Genomic DNA, 25,537 nt, shown 5'->3' on the forward strand with positions numbered 1-25,537 from the left:
ATTTCGTAGGTATATGTTATTCCTAGAATATGAAATTTCTTATAATGAGATTAACACAAATAGTATATTCCGGACATTTTAATGTCAGGAGTACATAGCATGTTTTCGTAATGTTAGTTCATAGTAAGAACTTTCCACAACTTCTCTGCTGTACCTCACTAGATAAATTCTAATATAAACCGTTATTTTCTATATATCAGGTATTGATATTATCTTCATCGAGGAATACCAGTTAGCATAGAGAACCATCCACTTGACCACTTATCTATTTTGTACGGTCGGATAGGTCAACGACACATAGCCCGTTAATACGAACAAATACAAAATATATGTGATTCCGATTTAATTACAGAACAAGTCACTTCCTTCGCAAACTATTTGAGCAATTTTTGCTTGAATAAAAGAAAACATCAATTGAATTGCAGTTACTCAAAAACGGATTAAACCGATTTGTTAGAGAGTTTCATTTAAATTTTTGTCACACCGATTTTTATACAATTTTTTTTGCATAATTGAAAAGTGATTAATTTAAAACAAAAGTTACATATCTCTTCAGTTTTGTAAAGTAGCGTTCATGAAGTAATAAATTTAATAAACAATATTCTGCAAACGAATATTTAACTTAAATTCATGTGAACGAAAAATTTTACTCAAGACGAAAATTTTTTTGTAATATCGTTATTTCCTGTCACTTCTTAATACACTATCATGTGATCGACAAAATTTAGCTGTTTGGAAAACTTCCGTAAACGGCCGGTCGTCTAAAAATAGACATTAATAACTTATAGATTAGTTTATCAGTAATAAAATTTTCTTAAATACGGACAAGACATAAACTTTCTGAGCTTTATTAAAAGTGTATAATATTACATTACTTATATAAATATAAATATTAATTACTTTTGTAAATATATAAAAATACTTGTGTAACATTTTACTTTAAAATGTAAAGTGATGCCGGCCGTAGACAGCAGAAAAGTCGTTCGAACCTCGAAAACTGGCCGGCCGTAAACAGGAGTCTGCGCAGAACGTCACCGGCCGATAGTGTGTTATTACAATAACATTAAATTAATTCAATCAAGTGCATTAAATACTTGGATAATACTTTAAATAACAAAGTTTACAAAATTTTAAAATTTAGCAGTTCATTAATCTTTAATAATATCATATAATTATATTGTAAATTTGATTTTATTTTATAAATTTATGTTCTATTGTATGTTTCTGCAAAATTATGTTCAACTGACAATAAATCGCATTAAAATACTTCAACATAAACTTCCGAAGTATAAATAAACGATTACAAAAATCAGTCATTATTCAAATGAGTCTATCGTCTTCTGCGACGCTTTGCTCGATAACATAACGAACGAATAAATAAAGATAACCACGCCACAGTTACATGGCAATTAACAACCCGTTCATCAGTCATAAATTTGTTTAAAAACGCAGCAAAGCTACCAAAGCTCCATCCGTCAGGGAATTTTTCTTTTAACATCGCCATCACTTCATTATCTCCTACCAATAAGAAGTACACGATTTGTTCGCCAGAGCGCTTCGTTCACTTTCATCAGGTCGCAGACGGTTGCCTTGTTTCGGCTGTCAGTCATTTAGTGCCTCAATAATCACTAACAATCACTTTTCGATTTATAATTTCCTCGTACAACCGTCATATTCGAGGTATGTATATATTTATTGTCACTCACATTATCACTCCGACTACGCCATTAAGGACTCAACGTCACCCTAAATCCTTCATTACACCACGAGACACCGTAAAAAAATCATTTAATCATTCTTGAACGCCACAATAATATATTACTCATTAATAACATATCACAAAAGTGTTAAACATTTACACAAACAACTAGTACAAACTACACTTGCGTGTAGCAAGCGTGATACACAAAACTGGCGATGACGTTATAGGAAGTGAAGTGTTTCGAAGAGATTAAAGTGAAATTTCAAACAATTTTGTTTAGTCTGCTGGTGGATTTTTTCAGTTAAATATCTACTAGGTCGATGATGATACGCTGAATAGACATGAACTCAATGCCACATAATATTTCATGGTCTCACGACGCAATGGAGTCTAGAAATCCATTTAACTATATTGGATCAGAGTGATTGGAGTCACCGTCCGTGGGAGGTCTCGCTTAAAAATCCAATATTCTGTTTAGAATCGTTTTCATTAAGGCAACGATCTTGCTAATGACAGACTCATTGTCCTTTCGTAGTCCTGAGGCAATGGAAAACATCCTGGATGCTATATTAGCGTTCTCGTGAAAGAAGAACAGTTTAAACCATCAGAATGTGGTGATAAAAATGAATACAACTAGTCTTTGAGTCCCTTATTATTTTAATAATTAATTTGTGCTAAAAACATAAGTCAGATAAAACGGTGAAAATAATACACAGTGCAGAGTGCGTATTTCATTTTTATACGAATAAGAATAAGAAGAATAATACGACTGTAATGACAATATTATTGTATAGTTTACTTGTATTCTTTGATTTACACACATATATTACCTAGATAATCTGGAAATATTTCGTCTAAGTTGGTCAAGGAATTCGTAGCTTGCAACTGTTTTTGATCAGATAACGATCATTTCTTATACCAGTCTCAAGCCTCACCACGTGCATTCCGATGTCAGTAAAAACCGAAACATATCGAATAAGCCAGAGAGATAAGTACGGCTTCTGATGTCGAACAGCGTACACGTTGTTCTCTTCTAAAGAAAAATGCTGAATTTCTTTATCTTTAACTATATTTTGATGGAGTATTCACTATCGAATTACTGACATTTTCCTGATTAAAAAGAGATCAAGCATGACGTTATTTGTACAACTGTCGGTTAAACTTATGGCACTATGTGTTTCTAATACACTTTATACTACAATACGAGAGATTATACATATATTATTGGAAGTACTGAAATAACAAAATCATGAGTCCCATGCTAACGATGTGTACATTTCGAATCTTGTATATTTATGATTTGCCAATTTTATAGTATAATATTGACGAAAAAACTAGTTTAAAGAATTGTGTTTACACTGTAACCTTCACACGTTAGACGAAGCGTAATAGAAATACCATTCGAAGGAAACTAAAACCGATCGTAGGGAATGGGAATATTTGGCCTTTAGTACACCTGAATTTGAAAATTGTAATTGTGATAATGTTTAGGAAAGGTTAATATTAAATAATGGCAATACCAAAATAATATAAATTAATTTTAAAAATATATAAATTAAGTATAAATCAATTTCATAGTCATTAAAATTAATATAAAAACTTAGTTAAACTAAAATATATAACTTTACTTTGAATCGTATACTAAATATTATTTTAATTTTTCCAATCGGCAATACCGAACATATGGGGATACATGTACATATCATCAGTACGTGCCAAGAGGACGCGCGACACAATGGAGACGCAGCTTAATAGAAACCTTCATGTTTTCATTGTTTGGAATTGTCATTTTCACAGATGTGATATATTATTTATTCATGTATCGTTTCACTATTTCATCAGTAAATAATTATACAAATAACATAAAAAATGGCGATAATCTTAAAATATTGGACACAGTCGTACTATAGCTACATGATAATTAAACCAATTATAATTAAATAATTAAAATAATAGTATTAATTTTCAATCTTTTGATAACCACTGTTGCCTAATTTTAAATACCAAGTAAATAGCGCCCCAAAAATACGAATATAATAACATGGTTAAAAGTAACTATTTATATGTCAATTTCGCTAATTAAAACATAATATCAAATTGGAATAATAATTGCATTGCTGAGTTCAATTTTCATTTCATCTGTTATAGTTTACGTCTAACCTCTACTCTGATGTTATTCAAAATAACCAAAGAACTTGGAAAATTAAGTAAGCATTAATTTATCAGTCAAGTAGTCTAACCTAGGTGTACCTAAAATTTAAATTAATTTTTTTCTCCCTGATAAATTATCTCAATTAATTTTTTACGAAAAAAGTGATTACTAAATCTAAATGAATTGAGTAATATTGTGACTAATTACGAAATGTTATAAGTGAATAAAAAAACTCACATAAACTATTTCCAATACAAATTCTGTATTTGGAATTATAATTTGAAATACAATATATTATATAAAAATGTCATAGAAAAATTTTAATTGAATTATATAGTAGAAATAGTTATGTATTATTCGCTTCTTTCTAACGATCATACATTCGTAAAATTCCTTTAAATGAAAATGAAAATTTTTCACAGTAAAAATTAGACATTCTAACTCAACTATCATACATACCAAGTAGAAAATGTGCATGAGCAGAGGTTATCAGAAATTACTACACCGTTTTGCGAAACATTACGTAAATACAAAGAACGACAAGGAAATGTCACTATAACTATTAGTAATTTTATAAAATGTTAATAAGTAATAAGAACAAGGTTTCAAAGTTCAATGGCATTGCATTTTATATAAGGTATCTCAAAGTTAATGGTGACAAAATTCATAAAAGTTAATATTCCCTAAAAGCCAATTTCTGGCGTTTATAGTAGACCGATTCAAATTTGTTCATCTTGAATAATTCAATCCATTATTCAAAGAAACCGAAAACTCAACACTTTTAGGATATCATTTATGTTTTTTGCAGTGAAATGATACATCCCTTGTTTTAACAAGTATGTACATTTTTTCACTTGTACAATACATTCACTTGGTATAGTTTGAACGTAAACGTATCATATTGTAGTGTGTCATGGAGTCAACATAATCTATACAGTTCTGGGTATTATCGTTGATTAGTTTCAATCAAAGTGAACGTTTTGGTGAACTCATCAACAGCACTGTGTGATCCCTGTAACATTCCACTGAAATTTTGTACTACAAGAAACTCAATTCCTCCCTTAAGAATGACCACTACCAGTTACAATAATTTTTTAATTAGTTAGATATTTTAATTATTTAAAAATAATTATTAGCTGTTGAAAGTAAACCAAATTTGTTTCTAGACCACCTTACTCCAATTTCTATTTTTGACGGTTTCTTCTTGCTTTCATTTCTGCAAGTTTAATAACAAACAATTTCAAAAACTGATATATTCATTCTTTTGATTCACTGTATACAAAAATATGACACATGTTCATACAAATTCCTACAAAATACTGCTGTTATCCACCATACTGAGAACAAACAAAAAGTGGCTTCTGGACCGTAACATTGCAATTTTTAAATCATCCATAATATTTGAAATTCTTGATATTTGAGTAAAAATAAGGAAAATTTTTACGAATTCAAGGATTGAGTACAGTAACTGCAAGTACGTGCAAAGAAATTAATTAAAGTCGATAAGGAAATTCATGAAAACGTAAGAACTGATTAACCGTAGTGAAGTAAAAATGAATAATAAAAATACTGTTTATTATGATTCGTAATCAAGCACATTGTATCTCTATACGTACAGTAAGCGTGTATCTTAATGCAACAAAAAAATAACACTTCTTAAGTAATTAATAATAATTCTTTATCTACATAAATAATACAAAAATTGACTATATTACATTATTTTTCGTGTGTTCATATGTTATTGCCTGATCCTATAAACAAGAATGAATAATGTTAACTATAGACAACAAAAGATTTAAAAAACGAGGTCTGGGATAGGTCTATTAGGAGATACATTTATATATAATTTTTGTTAGCAATGTATTGTAAGGATCACAGAAAGTAAAAAAAATGTGTAAAATATTGAATTAAGTGTATGAAAAAGTAAGAACTGTTGTGTTTGAAGCAAATTCTCTTATTTCCTAGAACTTTCTGACGTTTTACTGGAAAAAAATTTAATTTCTCATCTATAAAATAAATTAAGATCAAAAAACCAGCTTAAATACGACAGTTATTATTTATCGCAAATACTTAATAAAATAGGTTATTCATTATTTAGGTTATTCGTTTATTTTTAAATTAATAAGTGTATTGATATAACTAAAGACATAAATTGCTTAATTATTATGATCCAAACTCTTACTTACTTATTTACATCTTAATTAAAGATAACATCTTAATTACTTGCATCTTAACTACAATGTAATCGTCACCCAAACAGTATACCTCCCAATGTTAGCCAGTGCTATCAATGTTCCTGCAGTTTACGCTACTGTTTCGATATCAGCGAATCTCAGACTTTCACGATATCGTGCGATCGACATGTGATTGACAATCGCTGATTGTGCATCAAATTCCTGTCCACGAGTGATCACAATTAGTATACATTAATGAATGTGAATATTCTGGAGTACCGATGTGTGCATGTTTGTTTGAACATTTTACTTTGTTCTCACATAAGTACTTAGAACATTTCATTTTTATTATTAACTTTATATAAGTTAATCCTTTATTCCAACAAAATTACACGAATATTTATGATTGTAGAATTCTGTTGTGTAGCTGCCATACGAAGTTTATATCGATAATTGAAAATTTTATTAATGACATAGATACCTTACTGTTTATTATTAAATTATAGTTATCATTATTTAGTATTAACACTAGAACTATGAAACATGTGAAAACGACGGACCTTATTTTACTGTTACTGAAATCGTAAAAGTGTTGGAATTTACATTGACTTAATTTATTACACAATTTTAGATTACGCTATGTTATATTATATAATTTCATTTAGTGTAGATTCAACGCAGATAGTTTTAGTGGTAAATTGAATACTTTGTTGCTGTTATTATTAACATTATATTACATTTTTACATAAAGTTTTGTAAACATTAGAACTACCAGCATTAATGTATATTAAATTAAATTCAATGATATAATAGTATTGTACAATATATGATACAGTATAATGACATAATATAGTATAATATAAAATATCTAGTTAATTATAAATCAAATGAATTCCGCCAAAAGCGCCATTATGATTTTAGTAATTGAAAAATAAAAAATTTGTAATCCGTCATTTTTACGGGTTTGGTGGTTCTAGTGTTAATATAGATAGTGTAACAGTATTACCCTTCATGACTGAATTAAATTAATTTCTATTTATTAGAAAGCTTTAGAAACTACTTTAAGGAAAATTCATTCCTAAGCAGTATTTAGTCAAAATGATGTTGCACTTCAAAAATGCAAGTGACTACCTTCGGAATTCCCGACAGTGTCAAATTACGATAAAATAATGTCGCGTAAGCAATCAATGAACAGGGACCGAACAATGACTTTCTCTTCTAAGAATTATTGCTGCATACGCTGAAAACGTGTTTTGTAACTGTTCCTTTCTAATCGATTAAGTACTCGTATCTAAGAAAACGGAAGATCTCTGTGCGAACCTCAGACAACAAGTACAAAAAGTGAATCACGAATGAACGTATACCATCTTTGAAGAATATTCACTCAAAGTAAACAAAATTTAACTAATTTGACTAATATATAGGCTAAGTCATTTAAATCGATCCACTTGGATATCTTTGAAACTGTTGATGACACCGAAAAACGTTTATATGGCGAATCATTTGGTGTAAGTAGTTTTTTCGCAGCTGGACGCGTAGAGGACAATCCACCCCTACAATACTGTCCACACAATACAGAACACCCCGTATAGTATCTACCTATATGCGACATAGATTGTTACAACACAAGAGGAGCTGTAACTCGAAAGAAAGCTCATATCGGACATATGCTTATATGAACTTTTTTTCTTATTTCAGTATGCTGAATGCACCCCTGCTGTACTTCCCACATGCAATGAGACACCCTGCATTATATGTTCCAATACTTCTTACATGCATTCAAATTAACTAATAATAAATGAACAAATTAATAATAATAACCGAAAAAGTTATCTAATTCTCCGGTTATTCTGCTTTCATTAATTTCCTTATAATTGAAAGAAAAGACTCGAAGAAAGGCTTACAAAGAAGTTAAGACGTCAAGCGCTATGTTGGTCCCTGGAGACCGACAGCATCAAATTTATCTTTTGCTCATAAACAGACGCATTTTCTATGTTTACGCGCAGACGAAACGAAATATCGACCATAATTAACTTCTCGCTTAGCGTGTTAACTGATACACCGACGGTACTTATAGATTACATCAGACAAATATACTTATTCGTATCTGTCAAGTACTCGAAGCTCAGAGACCAATTACACGTGTTGCTCCTACCTACACATGCCGTGACAGTTTGCTCCAGTTTATCGTGCGTTTGACAGATCAGTAATGTTCAACGTTCTCCGCCGAACAATCAAGCGGCTGATCGTCGCTGGACGATGAGCTACCTTCACGTTTCGATCTGTTAATTCCGAGGTTCGAATTGGGAACGTTTGATAATTGGCCAAGGGGACTCAACGAGTTTATAAAAGTAGCGGCGCTGCTGATCTTGTAATTGACTACTGTATTCGACTTCGGTTCTCTCAGTAAACGACAAGCGTATATAGGAACCGAACCTTCTTACAGGCCTTCAGAAGCGAATTTCAAGATGTAAGTTTCTAAAACAAGTTTTTATTATTCGTAAATACACGATAAAATCCATCACGTGAGAAACGAGTCAGAAAAGATTCAACACTTGAACATAAAACAAAAGACTCTATTTAACATTGTTTCGCGAATTGTGAAGGATAAGCAAATGTAACAATTCAGTTTTTTTATTTAATATGGTGAGGAAGTTTAAATTACTTATATGTTTACTGAAAACACGTGACAAATGCTTGCGAAGGTCACAGTATAAGGAACACGAAAAGCCGACACTTTCATGTGGTGAATAATCTACGAGTTGCCTAGTAATATTTTTCATATACAATTTAACGCACCTTTGTTAAACATTTTAGTAAAAACACAAATGTTATTCTAATATTGAACCGATTGAACTCTCATATATAGTTTGACCTAAGCAGGGAATGAATACCCCCCCCCCCCCTTCCCCGCCGCCCAATATGAATATTATATACAAAAACGAGTAAATTAAGTCATTAAAATAGGCAAATGGTTAGATGTTCATTTTTTTTCAACTTCTTCAATATTCCCGCCATTGGTTAGATATGTTCATTTACTTAATATTGTTCATTCATTGGTGAAATCTGTTTTTATCTTTTTAATTTAATTAATGACACTTTTCCAATTTTTCAAATTGAAATTTATACATTAAAAGAACGTATAGATGTTAAAAATTATAAGTTTCATGTGCCAAATATTTATTAATATTATTATTATGTAAAATGTGACTTTACTATTTAAAAACTCTCTCAAGTGTTCATTCATTGGTACGTTTACCCTATTCCTTACCTCCTTCGTTTACCCTAAAAGAAGAATATTTTATAAGGTTACATATTTAAAAATAGTGATCAAATTCTAATTGTAAGACAGTTTCACTACGATGCTAACAACTTGTATTACCAGGATAAACCTGTTCACTCACAATATGTTAGCGTAAAACTTTCAATATGAATATCCAATTATTCATACTCTAATGCAAATTGAAACATCCAACAAGCAATGCTTGCATGTTTTTGAAAACGGGGAATGAGTATTATAAACAAAGTATTCTAACCATGTAATGTGCCAAATAAGCATCCTAACTTCGAATGTAACGTGTGTAACTTGCATTGATATAAATTTTTAACTTCGATTATACGTATCACTTCTAAATCGTACCAATCATAAATGACATTTTAATAGCCCGTTGCTTCATACGATTAATTTCGTCAATCGGGTAACGTTGATCGCGATTTCTGACGACAAAATTTTTAGTCTAACCGATTCAATGAATTCGTTCAAAAAATTAGTGGAGCAATAATTGAAAATAAATGGGTATTTCTTATAACTTTTTTTCCCAAGTATGTCAACGGGATCTAATGAAACAGTAATAGAGCAAAATAAACTTTCATTCTTCAAGAATGACAATATGAAACAACGTAAATTTATACATTTATTGCACTTGGGAATTTGCAAAGCATACAGTTTAAAACAATTTTGATTCTATGTTTATTTTAATTAAACTCTTAATAAAAGCAAATGACCTAAAATTACGCATTTATAATTAATAATATCGTAGTCATGATATTTATAATTTTATTGAAGAATTTATTATGAAATTTTTATATTCTACATTTATATAATTTCATTTATCAATCCAAATGTCTAATAAAATGTTGCAATCCCTTTCTAATAGAATACATAATCCGAAACTTTTAAATGATTTGTACATAAGAGTGATGCATATAAAACACGACAACTGAGTATTCTTAAAAACATTGAGGACATCGAAAAATATTACTGCGTAAATTCAAGTAGACTTTCGATGCAAACGTTCCACGTAATTTACCTTCTTGTGAGAAAGATGTCACGGAAATTCCATAGTCCTCACCTTCTTAACGTTACTGGTTACTGTGTGTTTTCCAGTATGCACAAGTGTAATTCGCATTCAGGCACCTTCGGTAACTATAGTTATTCAACTATGTTCAGCATAAAGTAACTGCGATCGCTGAATTCGCTCCAATGTGAATTAAACATATGTACAATAAAAAGAACGCAATTTCGTTAAACGTAAACTTAGTGACCTTAAAATTTTAACTTGACCTAAAACTTTCACTCTGCCTGGAGACTTTTTTCTCAACATCAAAACAGATTTTAAAAATATGAATTTTCCCATCTTTACGTCCAATTATTAATTAAGATCCACTTGAAGTTTGTTACTTGTAAAATAGTAACCACAATAGCCGTGAATGTGTGAAGAACACAGTCCGCATAAATTGTCGACGCAAACGGCGGGGAGGCGGGGGGCAACGAAACTGTTTGCTCGAATACATTTGTCAGTGCATTATACATAGGCAAACAATAATTTATGTAGATAAGGCCAATGATTATACGCGTGACTTTAGACTCGTTTCGTTTCCACTTCCACCGATGCGAGTTCATTGCCATTGAAACGTTTCGCTTGGTACACTCATGAGGGATATAAGGACTAGGTATGGGACACAGTGATTCCTTCAGGGAGAACACACCGCGGTGTGTCGAAAGGAATATCGTGTGAAAGTGATCGCGCAAGATGGCTGATTGATACCCGCCAAGCCATTCACGGAGCGTGAAACAGTGAGGTTGGACGTGCGTTAAACTGGAGAGAACGCGAATGGAACCCATATAGACGAGAATTTCGTTACGTGAGAAATGTAAAAATAGATCCCGAAAATTCAGATGGATGGTAACCGGTTATTCTGAAGTGAATTAAGGAGGAAAACGGTCGATGGTGTCTGAGGTACGCAATGTTCTCAAAGTAATTGGACATAATTTCGGGATTATATGTTTAGTTTACAATTACTTGACAGCTTTTTGGAAGAAATACGTTTTGCATTTACATGAATGAATCTAAATCATTTTGCAAGATCACATTATTTTGAGAACAGCAACGGGATTTTTTAGTTTTAAGAAAAAAATTCTTCTGTAAATCTTCGATTGATCTATTATCACGAATCATTCAATCGTAAATTTTCAACTAGCATTATCATTATATGTTTCATAGTCTAATGCAAAAATCTAGACTAGTGTAATGTAGAATAACTTGGGAATAATTTGTTTAAATAACTAATACCTTTGTCGAAAATATCCTAATAATATCTTTTGTTTACAGTAGTTACATTAATTTTAATCACCAATTTCAGTAAGAAAAAGGTAACATTCAATCTGTTAAATAAGTAGCTGAAATTTAATAATTAAAACGAAGAATATTAAAAAAGTCTATAAAGCTTATAATTCACAAGTTCAATTATGCTAATTCTTTTATAGGAAAGTATAATTTATGAATAGGTTGTATTATACATATACATATACATATATTCATACGTACACGTGAAATTTAAGGAGGAATTTGAAATAAGGATTTTATTATTCGTTATTTTATTGACATTCGAATATTCATGTATGTACATTCGACTGTGTATTTGTCATTAACAAAATTATTCTTAATTAAACGTGTACTTCACAAAGTCATAAACAAATTTTGTACAAAACCATTTTAGTATGTAATTAGCAAACATTTACCTAATAAAACTTATAAATAAATTTTAAAGAAAACAGAGTTTTATGTAAATATGTTAGTTGGTGAAATTATTGGAAATAAGTGTAATTGAAGAAATAGTATTTGAATTTTTAGTACAGGAAATTTAATAGAGAAGGTAAACAATTAAAACAAAAAGGAATAACATGCAAAAACTTCTGAACGGAATAAAAAATAACTAAAAAGTCACAATAAAATTGTTTGCAATAAAATAAATCCAAGTTATGAATACAAAAATTCAAAAATACAATTTACATATTTGAAAGTTATGGTTGTAGACTGACATGATATTCAGTATCAGGAATAATTTTTTCATACATACATTATTGACTACACAGTTACAACTGACACCAATGCATTAATTGCATGATATCAGTTCATTCAATTTGCTGCATGATAAACCACACACATATATGTATATACCAAACCTGTCAAGTCGATTAGTATTCACAAAAAACACGATTCTTTCAAATGAATTATTGAACAAAACAAACTGTTTCCCATATTGTTTATTACTCTCGACCTCACCAATTTAAACACCATTCCTGTTTGCAAGAATGAAAATAAAAACGGTAGAAGTAGGTACTCATTTGATGCAAATTCTGATTATTAAAAAGCAATAATAATTAATACACTAAAATCAAATTCTTCTTAACAAAAAAAAAACAATAGGACTTGTAAGTTAAGTTAAACAATTAATAGCCTATTAAAGCAATAAAATGGGTAAATTATTCTTAGAAATTGTTGATAAAATAATTTATTACGAAGTTCAAACTACTAATAAATAAACAGTACACACTAGTAAAGGTAATTAGGAATACAGAATGAAAATGATACACGGGATTTATTAACAAAATGATATTACCGGAGATTTATTGATGAGACAAATCTAGCAGCAAGTTACGTAACAAAATAATTCTTCATCATGTAACCAAAATGATTTTATATACAGAGTGATTTACCTAACGTAACCACCTCGATTACTCATAAATTACTGGTTGTATGAAATAGTATTTTAGACAAAAGTTTCATGGTATCAAGGGAAACATATAATGCAATAGTAATAACTGTTTAAAAAGTTCAACCCGGAATTAATTTTTTTATATGCAGCTTAATATTCTGTATTCCGTAATTTGATATTGTTTGCACAGCTCTTTAAATTATTTATCTGACGAAGAATAGTACTTTTACTTTAAAATGTAGCGCGAGTTTCGTTTGCAACCGCCGAAGGTCATAACCGCGACGGAAAGCAAGGCCGTGTGTGTTATAAAGTATATAAAATAACAATGGATAGTATAAGACATCGTTAATGCCTGAACTCTTTTGACATTTTGCATCGACGAAGTTTATCAATCGGGAGAAAAAGTTATCGGATACACGAACTTTTATGAAATTAGGGTAATCGACCGTAGTTCCAGTCGGTGACTACGGAAATCGCTGATAACTATACGGTGTACACGTGATAACAAGTTACACACGCTTGTATGAAGATTGCGGAGTGGTTCAGTCGAATACCGAACGTTTCGTGATAACTTCCGGAAACGTTGCTAAATAGACTGTTTCGTACGAGCAAGGATAAGAAGTAGTGGAATTCAACATTTCAAAACAAAAGGTTTTATTTTTAACGGCTTACTGCAAATTTCGTGTTTGATGAAATTTAGACAGAATAGAGGACAATAGATTAAATAAAATAGTACATTAATATTGTAGAATTGATAAAGTCGCAGGAAACCATTAACACAGACTGTAAAACATTCAATATCCCTTTTATTTAGACAAAATATCAGAAAATTCTTTTTATTACTCTGAACCTAACCCAGAACTAAATTAAATCCAGAATTAAAAGACCCGGTATACTTTTTTAGTGTAATGGATTCATACGTGTATTTTATACATTATTAATTTAAGGTTCAAAATTACCCTTCGTTTATGAATCTTTCTTAGTGACAACACACATCTAGGGTATTTGAACGAAGATTTTTTCATACACACTCATCATCGAAAAAAAACATGTATCAATTTCTTAAAACGAACGTTATGTGGTTTACTTTGTGTGCAAATGACTGAATTTTACACCTTCTATTAATTGTATCACTAAATAATCAGAATTTTGAAAAATATATACAGCTTTCGTTAATAGAGTCCGAATAAAAACACTTACCAGCTGAAATTATTGAATAAAACCGTAATTATTGAAATTTTTCATTAACTGCAATGAAATAGTCTATCAATTTTGATCTTTTATCGTAACTAGAGGATCATGTGAAACCTATATCACTGATTTTCGAAAACTATTATCTAACAGAACTGTACTACAAGCCTACTACTATTTGTATTATGCTGCACTAGGTCTAATATATTTCATATATAATATTTACCTGTAATTATTATATGTATTTTTTCAGACCAAACATCATCGAAGACGTTCAACGAAACTCCCACCATCAACTAACCGCGAGGAGTCACACCATTATAAAAAGTCTAACAAGCAATACAGACGATGAAGATTCAAGGCCGCCAACAAATTTCGTAAAAAGTACATCCAATGTATTCTCGGTGTTCGAAGAATCCATCCAGTCACTGTACAGAGTACCAGCTTCAGTGAGTGATCCAGTTCTCCGTGGGCACTGGAACAGGCCACTTCATACGTACGTTCGCGCGTCCCGTTACTTCCAACTTCGTTATCAATTCGTTTCGCCTCATAAACCTTTCTAGAGGACTATTTTCCGAGTGTGACTAGCAGTGGCAGAGCGAACAGGCGAGCATCAGCAGAAGAAAGTAAAAAAGGAAGAAGAAGACTATAAGTAAGAGAAGACAATAAGATATTGCTACAAAAAAAAACGAGAAATATACGATAAAACAATGCAATAGACGAGAAAAGAGTTCTTATCGTTCTTATTCTATAAAAATTATCAGCAGAGAACTGATTCTTGGATGAAGTAGACACAAGAAAAACTTTCATCCGAAGATGATAGAAGAAGAAGAAATAAATGCACGATTATAGTCAAAAGTTTACAGAAGCTAAAAGATAAAAAGAACAGATCGAACCTAGCAGAAAAAAATCTCAAGGAATACCAGAATCTCATTCCAAAACTATACTTTAAGAAAAAGACTCTCGCGCATAGACATGTAATAGGTAGTCCTTAATCTATGGAAACCTAAAGAAATCTCTCGTATCTAATCCGAGTATAAGCTCACGTAAACCCTCCATTACTTTTATCCTCACATCTGCCACCCAGAGTAAATCATGGCCAACGTCGACAGAAATCTCGAAGAGCTAATGTCTCACCTGGGCGAGTTTGGCAAATACCAATGCTGGCAATTCTCCTTACACATCATCGGTGCCCTAACAGCAGGGCTTCACATGCTAACACTGTTAACAGTAGCAGCTGTTCCTCCCCACACATGCAATGTCCCGAACTCATCGGAAACTTCAAACTTTTCAACAACAGCATGGAACTCGTCATTACTCACCGAATGGAGCCCTCGAGCTGTAGACGCTTGTCACTACTTGGACGCCTCGAATACCATACAAGAATGTGAATCTTGGACCTACGACACTCAGTACTTCCAATCATCCCGAGGAATGGAGTGGAATTTCGTCTGTTCCCAACGTTGGATGGGCTCAGTAGCCCAGGCAACCTACATGTTCGGCGTTTTTATCGGTGCAGTGACCCTGGGCAGCTTGGCAGACAAGTATGGCCGCAAGATTATCTTCTATATATCATCGGTAGCCCAACTGATCCTCGGAGTGACCGTAGCCTTGGTGGACAAATACTATATTTTCCTATTTCTGAGATTCCTCTATGGAATCTTTGGATCGGCTGGCGCCTACATCACAGGATTCGTGTTGACCATGGAGCTAGTTGGAGCATCCAAAAGAACAGTCTGCGGAGTGATGTTCCAGTTAGCGTTTGCAGTTGGATTCATGCTGGTGGCTGTTTGGGGAGCCATAATCAAGGACAGAATGTGGTTACAAATCGTCTACGGATTACACAGTGCCCTCTTAATCGGTCACTGGTGGCTCATGGACGAATCACCAAGATGGCTTTGGGCTCAAGGTCGAGTCAGTGAAGCTCTAGTGATAGTTCGAAAAGGTTTGAAGATGAATGGTAACAACGTGGACATCGATGCAGCTAAACTGATCAGTGAAGCGAAGGTTCGGCACGTCAGACACGAAGACAGATCCTACGGAGCTCTAGATCTTGTCAGGACACCTAACTTGAGAAAGAAGACGTTAAACGTCTGCTTGAACTGGTTTGCCAACTCCATTGTCTACTACGGATTGTCTCTGAACGCCGGAAATCTGGTTGGCAATCCTTTTCTGATGTTGTTCCTTAGTGGTCTTGTTGAGATACCATCTTACGTTCTAATGTGCTGTTTAATGGACAGAACTGGGAGGAGGTGCATTCTCAGTACTTTCATGTTGATTGGTGGACTCTGTTGTATTATTGCGTCTAGTGTACCGACCGGAACCAGTGCAGCTGCTTCTACAATTGTGTTCATTGTTTTGTTTGGGAAAGCCTGTATAGCTGGCTCTTTTGCTGTTATTTATAATTATACCGCAGAGTTATTCCCTACTGTGGTCAGGAACACCGCGCTAGGAATTGGATCTATGTGTGCTAGGCTCAGTGGAGCTTTGACACCGATGATCATGTTGTTGGACTCATTTAATCCCAAAGTTCCTGCGGTTTTGTTTGGATTTGTGGCATTGGTGTCTGGATTCTTATCGTTGTATCTGCCCGAGACTGTTAATCAGCCAATGCCTGAGACAATTGAAGACGGTGAGAACTTTGGCAAGGGTGATACTTGTTTCACGACATGTTGTGGATCGAGGAGGAAAACTAGTGCTAGCTATGAAGTGACGATGAACCAGCTGGGGGAGAGGGATGAGAAGGAAAGGCTTAATCAAGTTGAGGTTGCAAAGTGAATTTGCGGATAGATTTTTAATGACAGTGGACTGTGAAGATGATGAGAAATTCTAGGTGATGCTGCAGTGGTTCTCAATGGAGATTATTGACAATAGAACAGAACTACTAATTCAATTTAGTACTTTAATCTATATGAATTAAATCCATACTGTGAGTGAATTGAACGGGATAAATGAAGTATAGACTTCGAAATAAAAAATAAATAATCTTTGATTAGAAATAATAATAAATGCATATATTGATTCAATTAATAAATTATAAATTTAACTTCAATCATTAAAAACATACGTTCGTACGTTTATCTCCGAATTAGTAAATTGGAGATGCATACGTTAATTCAACTCAATTAGTTCATAACATGGTTATTTGTAAGATATGTATATGTGCGTTTTAAACATAAATATTCAGATTTTCAATGGTAACTATATTATCGGATCAACCAACTATGATAATTCTATTAGTAACTTGATTTTTGAACAATTGTATTGTACAAATTGTTTGAAATGTATTAATGTTAGTTACTTTATCATACATATAAGGTAAATCTAGTTATGTGAATGAATGAAATTCTCATATAATTACCACAAGTAATAACACGATTCATTGAGAACCATTGTGTCCGATAACGAGCTATATTTGTTGCAAAATTATTTTGTAATATGGTGCAGTAGTATACGATTACGATAGCTAACATATGTATGTACTTACATACGGGGGGTTTACGATTACGATCGTAATACGATCATTGCAGCGAAGCAGTCCTGCCTATGGATAATTTATGCGTACATTTAATCACGTGTACGAATTCGAAAAACCTTCGGTTGTATTAGATGGAATTGTGTGAAAAGTAAAAACTGACTTATATTTCTCTGTCTATTAGCCCATATTATATTAAATAAAATTAAATGTGTCATAAACACGGACATTAACGCATAAAAGTAAATAACGAGATCAGAATCTAAAAGGAAATAACTTCAAATTTTCTTATTATGACGATAACAACAATTCCATACAGCGTCTATATCTATGAATTATATGCAAAATGTATTATATGTGATCACATTACGAGTTCAAATAGGAAATTTTACATCGCTATGATGTCTCAAGAATATATTTTTTTAACCATTCAGAAGCTAAAATATCACGTAATAAACAATACTTACATTGAAAATCCTACGTCGTTGAAGTACATACTTTTACATAGTACCAGAAAAGAATTGTTATAAATACCGTTTACAGTGTCACACATTCTTCACACTTAGCTTTATCCCTGACACTTACTTCAAATAACAATGACACATTGATATATTCAGTACAACGTAAGTTTTTTTAAGCTGTACACTTATTTTTCAAAAACGTTTGAACACATTCGTGACTCACTGTTCAACATAGATGAATTATATGCAACTGGTTATTTAAACAAAGAGACGCACAATGGCTGTACGTATATTCTTATAATAATATTTTCTCGAACCGACATTTATTTTCCCTTATGCTATTAAACATACGGAAGCATATAATTAATTTAGAATAAACAAAGAATACGTTTAGGTAAATGGAATAAACGTTTAACTTGTAGTAGTATATTTAGTTCGTTATATGATATTGTTTTATACAGTGTGTTCCTTTTAACTGTAAACGCTGGAATATCTCGTAGACCGTTAAAGGTATGAAGAAATTCTCAGTATGAAAATTGTTTGGTATAGAGGGGGATATTATATCGTGTAGTTTTTTGTACCTACATGATATGTATGTAATCATACAATTGCAGGAATGATCTCAACGTCAAATTATTCTTTTAAGTGGAATATTATATACCATTCATAATATGATAGCGTTTGTTAAAACGAGTACAACGATGTGTCACATAAGATCATTATGTGTAGCACAAGGTCATAAATTAGTGAGGTTCGAAGGGATCCGACGTTTTATACGCAAAATGACACTAGGAATCAACTTATACAAAAAAATTGTGGTGTTCCATTTTAAAAAAGGGCAATTGCATTTTGCGAGTGCTCTGATGAATGAAAAAAAAATCGGTTGATATTTAAAATAGGGGAGGCAGCTCCGATGACTTTGACCTTGACATATGTTGTCAAGGTCACCTTCCTCAGTGACAGTCAGAAAGTTTTGGCCGTCGCTCGTTTTTTATTAAAAAGTTATAAACAAAACAAGTCTGCAAAATGCAGCAGTTATTATAGTCAGAACTATTAAAGGGCTACAATGACCTTGACCTTGACATATGTAGTGAAAGTCACCCTCCTGAGTGATCTTAAGAAAGCTTTTGCCGTCGCTCTTTATTTGTTAAAAAGTTATTAACAAATAGTTTTCACAGTATAAAGGTGTACAATTAACTCCATAATTTATTTACTGGTAAAAAAAAAAAAAATATAATATGGTCAAGGTCATCGAAGCTGCCGCCCTTATTCTAAATATTTACCAAAAAATCATATAGTCGGATTATAGCGATTGTTAAACAGTGCAAAATGTTCCTCTATGTTTTTTTTTACCTTCACTTGGAACAGAGCTATAGCAGCTTAGCTCAGTTTCCAGTCACCCTGTATACTACCAAACCCTACGTAAACGTGGTACAAAGTCGAACCAAACCCCGCGATTCGCATTTATGTATCTGACTACTTAGCATCTCGGTGTAATTTATGATATTTTACTACATTGAGTGGCCGTACGTAGCAACTCGTCTTAACAAACGTTACCGTATTATGAATAATACCTTATGAATAATACGCGATAATTTACAAACTGTTGACCTTGAAATCTCACAGTTACATATACAAAAAACTACTTACGTCACACAATGTTTTCATATTTTAAAAATAAAAGAAATACACTATATAATATGTCTATGTTCCTAGTATAATTGAGCACCGTTTCGTTCGTATGTACGTTGTTAGTATATTCTATGATACAACTGTCTGAAAACTTGTTCATGATGGTAAGGATTTGTGTTGTTCAATATACATATAGTATTAACTGTGCGCAACTTCTTGATTTTTAATCCCTTGACACTAATAAATAATTTTCTCTAATATACTTTTCTTGAATTGTTAATTGTAATCTAAATAACTTTTTCTATGTCCTGATCAATACTTTCAATCGAATACTTTTGGTTAACTTTGAGTTAACCGTATAAGTTATAGAGACGTCCCCACGTGTAACGCTAACTTTTTAATGAGATTTAGTACAATGATAGAGTTTTGAATTCTGAAGCCAATGATCTTTGTTTCAACAGCATACGGCCATTAATTTATGAAATATTTCATTGTCAGTGCCGAGGAGCCTTCGAACACTCATCAATGATTTACTATAGTGTTATATTTAGATTATGATTTGTGTAGGTTTTACCTTAATTTAAAGTAATTGAACCCACCTAATCCTATGAAACCTAAGCAAAATTTGATGTCTATTAGTTTTTTACAACGTTTTATTTCATGTATCCTAAAATTATTAAGCATTGTATCAAGAAACTTGTAACTTATTGATGAGAGTGTGTCGATTCAAATAAATCTTAATTCGTTTTAAGAGAAGTAGTAATTATTCAAACTTTGCAGTTCAAAATCGACATTTATTGTATAACAACGATTAAATATTTTTACTAGCTCTGTTTATTTTATAGTTATTTGACTTAAAAGGATATTTCACCCGCTAAACGTGACTCTCCGCCTATAAAAAAATAAGTGACGAATATTTTCGTCTACCAAGTTTTACTCAAAACCAGTACATATCAGTCGAGTAATCTACCTTGTGTATAAATTGAACTGTCGATGAGTTCCGTCTGAGTCCAGTTAGGAGCTGCTAAGTTGCCGAGCTCCTCCAAACTGAACGACATAAGGACAAGAGACGTGGTCGTCTGCTCCACCTAATCCCCTCCATGGATCCCCCAGTAGCTGTCACACTGCATACGCATAGAATTTGCGTATTCGTGGGGCAATAAAAATAATATTGCATTCTTTAGAGAACGTCGTGGAATCCGATTGATAATATTCCTCTAAGCCCAACTTCTTTACACAGAACCGTAGCATATTGGGCACACGTATTGTCCATAATGGCCAGCGCGATGACATCACTCAAACAGACCATACAACACCGCGTGACGAAGAAAGATGTCAGGCAAGGCAAGCGAACTGCTCCTCTTGCTTCTGTGCCGTCTCCCTGGTCATCCGAGCAATGCACTTTCTCTCTGCTTAACCCTTTTAGTGCCGAAGGCCGATATATCGGCTCTTGCTGCACTGGCGAGAAGTGCCAGAGCCGATATATCGGCCCGCGACTTATAGCGCTTTACTATTCGCATTGCGGGAGAACTCTATCTCAAAATAAATTTATAATACGTTATGAATGGTCTAATTTCATTACGAGAGAATTAAAAAAAATAGTTTTTCGTTTTAACTCTTTGTGGACGACGACTTTTTCCTATCGCTTGGAGCTAACGAAATCTAACATAAACACCGATGGTCGCCGCTCGTGGCGTTGGGCCCTTATCGGAACATGTCGACAGCGTTTTATAAACAACTGTTTGAAGACTCTCACGAAATAAGATCGCATTGCCGCAGCGAGACGTGGATCAGTTAGTTTTTCTTCGATCGTTATCGTGAGCAGTATATTTCGTTTTGTCCCAGTGACAGTGTGAAAGCGTCATTTTTGTTATCGCCGTTGTTTTCCGCTAGTGTCAAACAATTTTGTTTTATTCAGCAATGTTATATTACCTATAACAATTACGTATTTCGGAAGAGATAATCCGTCCGGCGCTTACCATGTACCTTCGAGTTATTTTTTATGTTTGTTATGTAATATTATTTATCTTGTTACAAAATATATCGGAAATGCAAAGTATATACTTTGTAATAAATGGTCTATATAAAATTATGATGAAAAGATGACTTTTTGTATGTGCAAATACGTTTTGTAAGAGAGAACTGGACTTTTACTTTCTTTATGATCTTTTATACCTTTGTTACTTATATAATTTTCAATGAATGTAGAAAAACTAGTGTCATTGTTTTGTTCTCTATTTCGTCCTTAATATATTGCTTTTTGAATCATGTAAATATTGTTTATTGTTTGGTTTTTATGACCATTTTCCCAAACCCTAGTAAAACCGTGAAATTCGGCCGGTTATTTTCGCATAGGCACCTCTTTTTCGCCTGGCACTAAAGGGGTTAAATATGTTATTAAAGCAAATTTTCATTCTTTTTCATAAACTATAGCAATAGTAATTCATAGCAACGTATCCATTAAAAAAAATGATTTTCTATGAACAGGAATTTGAGCATGAACAGTCATTTTTTACGCTGTATTTCTTCCTCACAGTAACGCTTTGGCTTTCCTCTCTCTCTGTGTTGCGAAATTTTGTACCTGTTGTATTCCATAATCCCGAGTTTTCTTCATAAACATCAATTAAATCATTAATATTTCGTTCCTAGATCAATCTTCTTCCCTGACATTTTGCTTTTCATGCGACAGTTTTCTCAGGAATGCAAAACTGCTTCTTCTTGAAGATATACTAGGAATACAAATTACAGCCATCCAAATTCCGTTGTCAAAGTGAGACGGTAGGGGTTTTTTCTGTCTCATTTTCTTCCCCCATGATACAAGTCACATTTTGTAATGACTTGGATTAATTAGTGGATACGTAACTATATATTTTTGTAATTAATTATAATATCACTTTGTTTTCTTCAGAGAGTCGTATGCGTGCGACCAATTAGGAATATTTCTTAAGACTGCTTGGTTATTTTTATTTTTAAGTTTTTTTAGTACCAAGGATACTGTATGACTGTACAAACTGGTAACTAATAAACTTATTTAAAAAACAAAAAACAAAGTGGGACGGTTGTGTGGCTGATAAGCTGGGGGTCCTGAGATCGGATCCCGGTAACGGAAATATTTTTTTTCACTTTCAAACTTTATTGCAGCTAAAGCGTATATAATGCTAAAATTAATTTATAAACTGTATGTAAAATATAAAATATTAATACAATGACAAAAAAACGTAAGTTTTTTAGCAATTTCGTAGGCAAACACCTTACCTACGCTACGCATTCGTCGCAGATGACAGACTTTAACATTAAATATCTCACAAACTAATTATCGTATGCGGCTGAAACACGTATCATTGGCTCTAGAATTCCAAGCTCTATCACTTTGCCAAACCTCGTTGAGAAGTCAGCATTACACCTGAAGATTACTCTTTACTTGTTTACGTCTACGCCAATGCAATCGATTTATCGCTCTATCGCATTCTGTTTCAATGCATCTCCTTGGCGACTTTTGTCAAGCAATAGACTTGTCGTTGTAACTGACTCAGCCAACGACGACAATACGTGTGACTAAAGGCGGTGCGGCGAATTTGTTTCGTCGGCAACTTATGACCTTCCAAGTATGCAGGGTGTCCAGAAATAACATGTCGCGGCTACCATAGCTGGATTCTACACCGTCGGTTTGGTGGATATTTAGGTAAGAACCTTTTATGCTGTCCGATTATGATAAACTTTTTCAGGAACAATTTTTTTAAAAAATGGAACCATACTAGGAGGCGAGAGCAAAAGAAATCGGATGTTGAAAAATAAGGATCACCCCTTGTGATCACGTTCATCTGACTCCTTCGAATCTCACAAACTTATGATTTCATGTAGCACATCGTTGAATTTGTCTCAACAAACACTATCATGTTATCTATAAAGAAATATAGCATTTCATTTAAACAAATTAACTTGACATTGAAATCTCCTCCACTACTCTACCTACAAGAAAGTATTTATACCACATTATGCCCCCCTTCACTCTAAACAACTTTTGCAAGAACATTTTTTTGATTCGTTCAGTTTCTTACGAAATAAGTCATCGTATCCAATTAAAATAGACACCCAGTGTGTATGCATTTATTCAAAATAGATCTAAATTAGGCCTAGTTGAAGTTAATTTTTATGAAGTGTTGTTTTTTCAAATGATATATACAACATAAAAGTAGGATTCAGTTTGTAACGAAAGGTAGCTGGGGTTAATACACAAAAAAGCTCTAGAAGCACATACGTATGGACCCTAAATCACATGAACCCAATTTCAGTAGGAGCTCTTCTATGCGATCAGTGGGATAAGCTTGAGAACAATTGCTTTGCTTTCCTCAAAGATAATAGAAAAAGTTGGTCGTCTTGTTGCGGGTGACCTAAACGTTTTACCAATCACAAAGTTTGACGAATAGCTTGCCAGATATTCGCAATCTTCGTGTTCAAAACTTGCAGCCAACCAAAAAAAGGTGTAAAGAGAAAAAAAACTTATACCCCACGGCTTATGGACTAAATATCCTTCATCTAATTAAAGCAAGCATTAAAACAGTAAAAAATAATGAAAGAAATTTATCGCTTATATGTATACGATTTATGGGTTCAGGTACATTTCCATGTAATATAATAAAATTTGTATCACTGGCATTATATGCCCGCAATTTTCAAAAGTTTGTAATATCGTTCATATGATACAAAAAATTTTTTGGACCCCTAAATTTTTTATTGTTAGTTTCATATTTTATTTTAACTGCTTATTAGCCATCAAGCTTAAATTGCTTACTTAAAGCATTATTGCATTTGTTTATTTTTTTTACTTAATTTTATTTACGTACATTTAACTGTTAAAAATTATACAAATTTGCCGCTTCATTTTTCATTAAACCACAAATCTGTGAAAAATACTTAAGTGATCGAAACGTTTCAGCCGGAAATCTATTTTACATAATAATTAACGAATGCACGATATGAAAACATTTAACACTTAATTATAAACAAGACTACTAGAATCAACAATGTATTAATTATCCGTTTTGAAAAACACGTTTTAATAACAAGAATTATTTATTTACGGGGCTATGTCCTTTCATTTTACCCATCCTCAGCTTTCAGGTGACAATTTATGATTTGACGTAGACATTTGAAGTTTTTGTCCTCACCGCCTGTGCCAGGAAATGGAATTTTTCGTTGGAAGGTGTCTTTAAAAATGAACGACTCATGTTTTCGTTTTTAAAGGCTAGTAACTTTCGCGGTATTATATACCTGAATCTCGGATGCCGCGCTGAAAATATGGCAGATGCAATTAATGAGGAATGCCGCAGAGCATCATCTGAGCGAATGAACTCCAACGCAACAACATAACGAAATATATTTTACAATATTCCCAATCTACGTCTTAACGAACATTACTTAGAACATAAACATTTTTATCCACGAGATCTTCGTATTTTTCAATAATTGAGACAATGCTCTTGGCTATCATTAAAGTTTTTGTTTCATGTCATTTTACGCGACTGTATTAACAATCGCAGGTTAGTAATATTCAAGTAATGAATATTTATTCGTAAATAATTTGTTATGCGTTAATTAAACAAATTATTATCATTTTTAATTATTGTGTACATTTGAACGTTATTAATTAATTAAAAATTAAGATTAATTTTATAGTACAGGCTGTATGACATACATACCCTTTAATGAAACTATTAAACGATAGTAATGAGAACTATGCTTACAAAGCAA

The 25,537-nt window shown here is 32.6% G+C and overlaps 1 protein-coding gene across 2 annotated transcripts; it reads left to right on the forward strand.

The window, feature by feature from the left end:
* Positions 1 to 1,570: 1,570 nt before the first annotated feature.
* LOC107191209 (organic cation transporter protein) lies at positions 1,571 to 17,159 on the forward strand. Of its 2 annotated transcripts, none has more exons than XM_015580190.1 (2): positions 1,571 to 1,680; positions 14,472 to 17,159. In XM_015580190.1, the coding sequence occupies exon 2, from the start codon at positions 15,314 to 15,316 to the stop codon at positions 16,994 to 16,996; it is 1,683 nt and encodes a 560-aa protein (XP_015435676.1). In that variant the 5' UTR covers positions 1,571 to 1,680; positions 14,472 to 15,313; the 3' UTR covers positions 16,997 to 17,159. The 2 variants fall into 2 exon arrangements, with proteins under 2 accessions (XP_015435676.1, XP_015435677.1); XM_015580191.1 differs by lacking the exon at positions 1,571 to 1,680 and adding an exon at positions 11,082 to 11,268.
* Positions 17,160 to 25,537: the final 8,378 nt, after the last annotated feature.

The sequence above is a fragment of the Dufourea novaeangliae genome, unplaced genomic scaffold (genome assembly GCF_001272555.1).
Source record: "Dufourea novaeangliae isolate 0120121106 unplaced genomic scaffold, ASM127255v1 scaffold235, whole genome shotgun sequence".
Classification (NCBI taxonomy): domain Eukaryota; kingdom Metazoa; phylum Arthropoda; class Insecta; order Hymenoptera; family Halictidae; genus Dufourea; species Dufourea novaeangliae.